Source organism: Cuculus canorus, chromosome 17 (genome assembly GCF_017976375.1).
Source record: "Cuculus canorus isolate bCucCan1 chromosome 17, bCucCan1.pri, whole genome shotgun sequence".
Lineage (NCBI taxonomy): Eukaryota > Metazoa > Chordata > Aves > Cuculiformes > Cuculidae > Cuculus > Cuculus canorus.
Window position 1 is genome coordinate 10,283,893 of NC_071417.1, and position 9,250 is coordinate 10,293,142.

A 9,250-nucleotide genomic window follows, 5' to 3' on the forward strand; every position below is an offset into this window, starting at 1 on the left:
GGCAGTCTCCTGAATGCCAAAGGCAGCCAGCAGAACACTGCCCTCCAGAAGCGTTATGATTACCATTAAAATACCAGCCTGTTTTTATTACCCTGTAATTTGCATCTCTAGGTTCCTCATCAGTTACAAGGCCAGAGCTTTTCTACCAGTGGTGTCAAGAAGCTGCACGTTGTCTCCCGCTTCCTCTCCTAAATCTTTCTTCCAGTTGTTTTCTTCCCTTTATTATTTAAGTTTGTAGCTAAGTGTCGCCTTTGATATGGCTTCCTTTTAGATTCCTACGTTAGCTCACTTCTAAAATTCATGCCTTTGTTTCTCCCTTTCTAGAAGGCCAGTACACACACCTGGGTCTCCAATGTGTTGATATCACTCTGGTCATTTTTAGAAGGCAGAAAGGCAGGAAAAAGCAGTTAACTGATTTATCGAAGATCAACAAGCCAAGAAACTAAGGGCTAGTGAAAAGCTTCATGCTTGTGTCACAAAGTAAATAAGCTGTGGCAAACGCACACTAGCACATTTCCGATGGTGGTTACTGCTTTGCTTAGAAAGGGATGTCTGTATTAATTACGCTGTGAATGGTAGCAAGACATGTTTTATATTCAAAACAAACAATTAAAAATTACTTTCCAGCTCCCATTTGAGCAAACAAACAGAAAATTATTTTGAAAAGACCATGTACAGAATTTCTATTCTAGTAGTAAAACTATTAGAAGTGATTTCTGGAAAAAAATAGCTTTTCCTAAGCCCATTTTTCATGCCTTCCTGCTTCAGAAACTGTGACAATAGCGTAACTCTGGCTCACACTAAAAACAATCAGATTCAGGTTTTTCCATCACTGTCTGAAACACAAAGAACCAACTCTATTTTCTTTGGAGGCAACTGAAACAAGTACTTTTCCTAATCATCTTCATAATTGTTTTATAGACATGTTAAAGGTTTCCTTCCCAGAGTGAAAGGAAAATTGTATAAAAGCTGTAAAATATTTCAATAGTCATCAAAGAGTTCAGCAAGCTTGTCTTTTTCCTCAGAAGTAGCTTAGAAGTTTTGTCTTTAAAGAGATTGCTTGTGCCAGTGACGCTAAAATATCAAAGGACAGATGAGGAAAACTGTAAATGCAATTAATTTCTGCATACAAAGGAAAGGAAGTAGCAAGCATATAGCCTGAAGTCTGTTAATTAAAAGTGAAATACCAGATTAAACTCAAACTGGTCTGAGTTTCTAAACTGGTAAGATTTGTCTATTTTTTTTTTTTTTTCATTTTAAAAAGACAAAGCTTTCTCTCGTAACAGAAAAAGAAGCAAGGCAGCATTCAAAGAGCCAAACCAGGAACCCCAGCTCTCTGGCCCCCACTTTACTGCATGCTTACCCATGGCTTCCATACCTGGGTCCAGCTAGATCACCCTCTCTCTTTATCAGGCACACCCTCACCAAGCGCTTCTTAGCCAACTCTCCTATCAGAGATCAAAGCACAGGGAAGAAAATATGGACCTCCCTAATTTCAGCTACACCCTCAATCACCTACCTCCCACTTCCCGTAACATCTTCCCTTTTGTACCTACTTTTCTTGCCCTGAACAGCACTACACCAGCATCTTATCTTCTCCCCAACTTATTACCCATCCACCTTGATCCTTTTTATCACATCTCCCCTGAGTACAACTCCAATCTCTTTTCTTCTCCACAACATCCCTATCATCCTCAGAGCCTTCCCTTTCCTTGCTCTCATTCTCCCCAACCCACACGTGTTCACGAGTTCGTAACCCGGGCTCAAACCCACTCAACCAGGTGAAAGGTCATTTGTTTGACTTGAACTTCACAATATCTTTTTTTTTTTCTTTACTTCCTGTTTCCATCCCTGTGACTTGCTCTGTCAACACCATCCACCCTACCGTGTGCCTTTATTTTGGCTCTTCTAATGCATTCAGGGCATTCTTCAAAGATCCTCTTAATTTTACTCCAAATCTCAGTGAGCTTCTGGCCTCGCTCCTCGCCCTTTGTGCTTTGCAGCACATCTCTGAGCACTGTTACTAAGGGAAAAATTCCACTCGCACACAACAACTTAGAGTTTGCTCTCTTCTTGCACAGAAATGGACAAGCTTGATGTTTAAAATGCCTGTCTGACATGTCAGAAGTGCCCAGCCACCAGTTCAGTAGGGCTACAAAGCACCCTTTATTCCTCCCCACCACTTTCCAGCTTGCTGCACCAATACATACTCCTCTCTCTGAGCAAGACTAATCATGGCTTAAGGGGACACAGACAGATAAGCAGCTGCTGAGGTGACTGGGTATCAACTCTGCCTTCCAAAACAGTGGATCTTTTTTCCCCCCACACACATGGGAGAGTAACAAACGAGAATGATTCTGTGACTTACTAAATGAGCATGTGGAAAAACATGAGTAAAGCTAAGACCTGAATTTCGGGTTTCTTGGCTTAATTAACTCTTGCCACTCAGCAGAAAGAAGTGAAACCTGGTAGGGGGGAAGAGAACTGGAAATCAATGATTTTTTATTTTTGTTGCCATCAAACTCTACTTCATTCAACGCACATCACAATCACACAACACAAAATTTTCACTAAAAGCAATTCCGAATCTCAGAGTCCAGCCAAGCTTTTTTCAGACCACGCAGAAGTTATTGAGAACTGGCAATCTGAGGACAAACTAGCTCCCTCTTCCCTATTTCAGCAACCCATCAGAAATCATGATTGCGAAATCCCTGTTGTATTTGAGCCAGAAAATAACATGTTTATTGCGTGAAAATAGAAGGCAACAGAACAGAACATGTAGATTAAATGGTAAATAAAAAGATGATATCAACAATTTGCTTTTCTCATTAAAAACGTGACTCTTGTGCACTACACCTCTGCAGCAACACCCTACACAGCCAGACCCACAGAAACCACTAAAAACTGGTGGCCTGTAGAGCCAAAATAGCCTGGCACAAACAAAAAAAAAGTCTGTCCCTGTATCTAAGTTCCTGTCTACAGAATTTATCTTTTCTTCCTATAAGTCATGTACAACCCTGAGGACACCAAGCCCTTAATTTCAACCAAGGTCTTTTCACGCTACCATTATTAAATGTTTACCTCAGCAAAAGAAATGCATCTCTGAAACGAGAACAGCTCAGTAATCTTTCTGCAAACCTCTCTGAGGTTCAAGGTGGAATTTAAAAGTGCATCTTATATAGAGCTTAAAAGCTTGTGCCTATATCAAGCATTTGACATAAGCAAGGTAAGAGGCTCAGTCACAATCTCCTGATTCACACTGTACTTGCATCCTTGCTTTGAAATGACCCTTAACCAAGTACACTGAGAACACAGCACATCTGCTCAAGTTCAGCTCAATTTGTAGGACCAAACATAGGTGTATTTATAAGAGCAGTTTCTACAAGCAACATATGAAGTACTTGACTAAATTCTGGAAGTTTTTAATCTCGAACCTGCTGTCACCACTGCTAAGAACTTCCCCAAACATACGCTGCATTAACAAAGAATATGTGGCAAAGGTGGTTTGGAAAGAAGCTGATTCCTTATGTCAGGCCACTGATGAAGGGAATATTTTTGGCTTACATCTACATGAAGTGAAGGGCTCATATTGCTAAAGAGGAGAGGCGAGATCTAGAAATGACCTGGCAAGCTATTCAAAAAGTAGCCTTCCTCACATTTCCCAGACTCCACTCTCCTGCTCTGTGCAACTTTAACAAGCAGGATCCAGGAGGGCTTAGACAAGTATCTGATGCCAATGTTAACACTCTTACCTAAGTACAACACCTGGCATCTTCCTTAAGCTCTTATTAGAAGGCGAGAGAACTCTGAGGCTACTTAATAATACACGAGGTCCACAAAGTCATCTTCATTTACCCTATCACACCCCACCGCTAAGTAAGATGGACATCAACTGACATAATCATGTGTAACAGAAGTTTGAAGAGACTGTTACCCACATTGAGTACGAGTAGTATCCTTAATAATTCCTAAAATAAAGCCTGTGCTTTGTTTACATGAGGTACACAACCACACACCAGGCTCTGAGATGCAGGATGATCTCCCCGGCACTGCAAGAGGGGAACCTTCACAAAGAAAATTAACTTACTTGGTCCCAGAGCTTCATCAACCTCCTATTTACTTGCAGGCCATGGATAAGACACACTGAGTGAGCAATAATTGAAGCCTGGACTGTCACACACCCACTTGATACCAAGAGAAAATGAAGAATCGACTTAAATCTACTTTTTCCAAGAGTAATACACAGCATTTCCTACTCCTTGCAATGACTACATCAGTCCTTCCAACATGATTTACCTCTCTACCACTTCAGTGTCAAAACCCTCAAGATAAATTAGCACAATGCCACTAATTCCTAATGCATGTTTTTCAGAGTTCCACATGCAGAGATCAGAATACGCAGATCTACATTTCAAAGTGCATATTTCAGGTTTTAGACCTTAAGCATACTATACGTCACTGTTCCCAATGCAGAACTTTTCACAGGGAAGTCTAACATCCACATATTCCAGCCTGTCAGCGCAATAAATGGTTTACAGTGCCCTTTTGTAAAGCAAGATTTTCACTTCACAGAAGCCTTCAGCACACGCTGTGGTCTGAACATTTCAGAACACAGTTCCGTTTGGGGAAGTTACTTTTGGGTAATGCAATTATTGGATAATTGTGAAGTTATTAAAGGTCTTCACTAAATTAAATATAAAGATTACACATCATTTGACCTAATTCTGCTTAATAACCTTTGTAGACCATATAAACATTAGTATAATTTATTAGAATGAACAGCAAAGATAATTTTCGTCTCTTAAATGTATTTGCCTTTGAAGTGTCCTGCCTGTCACAGGTCAGTCATAGCTACCTACACACATCAAGATCTCCAAGGTCACATTGTTCCAAACGGCTGAGATGAAGGAGCTAACAGAGGAAAAACCAAGGTTCTTTTACCTTTGCCAGTGTGGTAGAGTTCCCACAATCAATCTCACATGAAAAAAGGGTGACATTCAGATAACGTACAGCCTGCGTGATACCTGTTGTAAACCCTAGTGTTTATAAGTAACTTATTGATTTAGAAGATTGTTTTAATCTCCTAGCTGTACAGGGGAATATGCTATCGTCATATTTTCCCCTGTGAAATGGCTCATCTGAAATGAGGATTTCCAACCTGCTCATCTAGATACGCGACTGAAACAGCTATGATGAAAATTAAAATCAGGTTAGCTTGTACTGCTCAAAGCCATGAGGGGATCGCTTCCCTCACGTTCAGAAACAGCTTCCTTATCATAAAAAGTTTGACAGTGAACAGCACAAAGCCATTATTAAAGGAAGGTGGTTTTTTGCAGCACAATTAAAAGAGCCCAGGCTGCACTGTGCATCCCAACGTGAATGTGATTCAGCATAAATTCAGACACTTTCAAACAGAAACCACCGTAGGTAATAACCTGGGTAATCTAGAAAAACTTTGCTTTCTAGTTCATTGGTAAAGTTAGCTGTTACCGCAGAATTTAGCACTTCTTTTATAAACTTTAAATATTGAAATATTAGCTGTTACAGAGCTTGACACCCCTCGCAACTTCCTTGTTTTTGTGTTTAACAGAGCTGCATCACTCCAGGTCTAGGAACATGAGTTCATGCTCATGCCCCTCATCGCTGGCTCTGCAATAGCCGCAAAGCAAAACAAACACTCCTTCACCTTCTTGTTTTACAGTTTCTGATGTTGGTTCCCTCCCCCAGATCTTTTCTAGAGTGAATTTCTAACCAGCAAAGGCAGTAAGAAAAATGTAAACACAGAATCCGCCTGTTTTGTCAGCGTTAGATCAGATGGACAATAATGGGAAAGATACAGCTGAAGCAACAGCAATGAAAACGTCCCCACAAGCCAAGTTCAAATCAAACCTGAAGCACAGCACAAAAGGCAGCGGCTGTTTATCCAAGTGCTGCATGCTCCCTGAGGAAGATGTGGACAAGGGTAGATAGGCTCAACCTACACGCTTAATCAATCACTTGTGAAACGCTGATGACTCTTCATTTCATATTCACATTCACCACCCAAATTAGATTTTCCAAAATTATTTTACTCCTTTTTAGACTCAATTTTACAACTGGTTTGTTAGGCAGATTTGAAAAATGTGTCACAAAGGCACCGAATAAGCAGGCAGAATCTGGGCAGGGCGTTTCACGGTTGCAACTAATCAAGATATCCATGTATAGAACTACTAAAAATATACTTTTCTGCAGTAGCACTTCCAAGAAGATATTTGCTGCACCCCACTTCGTACTCCCACCACCAACCAGGATAAAATTATTTCTGCTGAAATAGATTTGGGGATCAATTCATGCAATTATCTCTCAATTATCAGAGTTCAGTATTGCCAAATATCGCAGAGGTATTCCTCTGCATTAGAGGTGATCCTCAGTTTCAAAATGCTAAGGATGCACTAGTAGAAGCACCACATAAAATAAAGCCGATGGAGGCTGACGAGAAGATATGCGTGAGAACGCTAGTTCTGTCCTTTGTAAAACTTGCGATTCCTTTGCATGTTCCTCTCAGCTCATGCAATAAAGGTAGACCCGTTAATTTTCAGTTAAGTTTTACATTTTTACTTCTTTTGTGAACTCAAAGATTTTTTGTCCATTGTTGTACTCACCTAAGGTTTCTCTCTTGCCAATAACTGATAACTTGCTTGGTAAAAATTATCAAAACGAGAAGATTCCTTACAGTACATTTTCTTGCCAACCATATAGATAGCTCTATTGTTTCCTCTTCATTGAGCAATACTTAAATAGAGGAATTTGGGGTGGGCAAAGTTAATTTTCTTTTAGCAAGCTGACTCCTATCAATTTAAATATTTCTGTTGATACGCTCAGAGGCATTTTCCATCATTCCTTTTAATCAACTTCCAAAATATGCTCAATAAAGAACATCAGATTGGATCCAATTCCTGCTAGATCACATGGAACAAAAGAGCAGGCATACATCTTTCCAAAACACTTCTATTCCATAGCTCTGCCTCCATTTTGGATGACAGACAAAGGGAGTAAAGGCGAATATAACGCCTTCTTAAACAGATGAAAAGCAAAACTGAAGTCTGAGCAAAAGGCGCAGATAAACCCAGGAAGTGCTACTACCAGCTGCAACCACCGGGACAAAGGAAACGGCGACAGCTCCCTCTTTCTTGAAACTGTTATAAAAATAAAATTTGGAGAAGGAGAAAAAAAAAAAAAGCAGAATTTGCTGGTTTTTACACAGAGCGAGGCACAAACGTTCCCTTTGCCCTTTAAGGATTCCTCCTGGGGCTCCTCAGCACTGAGTGTTCCCACTGCCTTCCAGTGGGATGCTGAGCATTCCCTGGTCCCAGGCTGGGGACAAGACCCCAACGCCCCCCCCAACCCCGGTGCGATGACAGCAGCAACCTCAAGCTCCAAAAATCACTAAGAAGTGGCCGCAGGGACCCCTAACTTCAGTGGCAGCACAAGGGACACGAACACTGCGGGGGGAGGAAGCACGGGAGGGACAAGAAGACTGGGGGGGGACATAGGAGGGAAAAAAAACTGGGGGGGACACGGGAGGAGAAAAAAATGGGCAGCAGGGAAAGGACACGAAGGAAGGCCATGGAAGGGACATGGCGGGGCAGGAGGGACACGAAGACTGGGGGGGGAGCAGAGGCATAAGAACATTGAAGGGGTGGGGGACAGAGAGGATAAGAACATTGCCGTGGGGGGGGGGGGGAACAGGAGGGACACGAAGATTCGGGGGATATCGAAGGGACACAAAGATTTGAGGGAGAGAATGCGAGGGATACGAACATTGCGGGGGAACATCGAAGGGAGACGAAGATAGAAGGGAGATGAAGATAGGGTGGGACAGGAGGGACACGATGGGGGGAGCAGGGAAGTGATAGGAAGGGGGGGATGGGAGGGACATGAACATGGTGGGGGGGACACCGAAGGGACAGGAAGATTGGGGGTGAAGGGAAAGGACACGAGGGACACCAAGAACGGGGGGTGGGGGGGGTGTGACGGGAGGGATAAGAACATTGGGGGGGCAGGCAAGGGACACAAAGGGGGGACACACCGAAGGGATTAGAACATGGAGGGGGGATAAAATCATTGTGGGGGACGACACACAAAAGGTGGACACATGGAAGGGACACGAACGGGGGGGGGGGCAGGAAAGGGACACAAAGTAGGGGGACAGGAAGAACAAGAAGACTGGGGGAGGACAGGAGGGATAAGAACGTTGGGGGGGACACAGCAAAGGGCCACGAAGATGGGGGGGCATGAAAGGGCCACGAAGATTGGGGGGGGGGGGCAAGAAAGGGTGGATACACCGAAGGGACAAGAAGGGGGGGGGACGGGTGGGACACGAACGTTGTGGGGAGCAGGGAAAGGACACGAAGACTGGGGGCGGACAGGACGGACACGAAGATTGAGGGGAGGACACCGAAGAGACACGAAGATGAGGGGGACGGGAGGGATAAGAACATTGGTGGGAGACACCGAAGGGACACGAAGATGGGGAGGGCGAGAGGGACACAGACATTAGGGGGGGCACGAAAGGGGGCCCTGCCCGGTGCCGGGTGCCCCGGTACCTGTAGGCCAGGGACATGCACTCGAAGAGCTTGGTGAGCGAGGCGTCGATGCTGAGGCGGCCCCCGGCGCCGCCGCCGCCCCGCGCCGCCCCGAAGCGGTAGGTCTGGCAGGTCTGCTCGTTCACCGTGTCGAAGTCGTAGCCTTTCTTGGGCGGGTGCTCGCTGTGCGGCGACGACACCATGAAGTGCCCCGAGTGGATGATCTGCGGGTCCGGGGGCTGCCCCCGCCGCGCCCCGCCCCGCCGCCCCCCGCCCGGAGAACCGGCCCCGCCGTCGTCCGTGTCGGACGAGTCCTCGTCGGGCTCTGTGCGGGGCGACAGCGGCCCCGCCGCGCCCAGCAGCGGCGCCGGCCGCATGAACACATCGGCGGCCATGGGCACGGCGGCAACGCTGTCGCCGGCACGGCCCGTTCTGCGCCGGGGCCGCCCCGCACCGCCCACACCGCCCCGGGGCCGCCCCCCAGAGGGAGGGACCCGCCCCGCAGAGGGATGGAACCGCCCCGCAAAGGGATGGAACCGCCCCGCAGAGGGATGGAACCGCCTCTCAGAGGGATGGAACCGCCCCGCAGAGGGAGGGAACCGCCCCGCAAAGGGATGGAACCGCCTCGCAGAGGGAGGGAACCGCCCCGCAGAGGGAGGGAACCGCCTCGCAAAGGGATGGAACCG

The 9,250-nt window shown here is 45.5% G+C and overlaps 1 protein-coding gene across 1 annotated transcript in view; it reads right to left on the reverse strand.

Moving 5' to 3' along the window:
* MLXIP (MLX interacting protein) overlaps positions 1-8,971 on the reverse strand; it is a 43,428-nt gene extending 34,457 nt beyond the window's left edge. The window contains exon 1 of the mRNA XM_009560428.2: positions 8,586-8,971. Within this exon, the coding sequence (XP_009558723.2) occupies positions 8,586-8,959 (374 nt within the window). The 5' untranslated portion in view covers positions 8,960-8,971. The remainder of the gene's footprint in view (positions 1-8,585) is intronic.
* Positions 8,972-9,250: the final 279 nt, after the last annotated feature.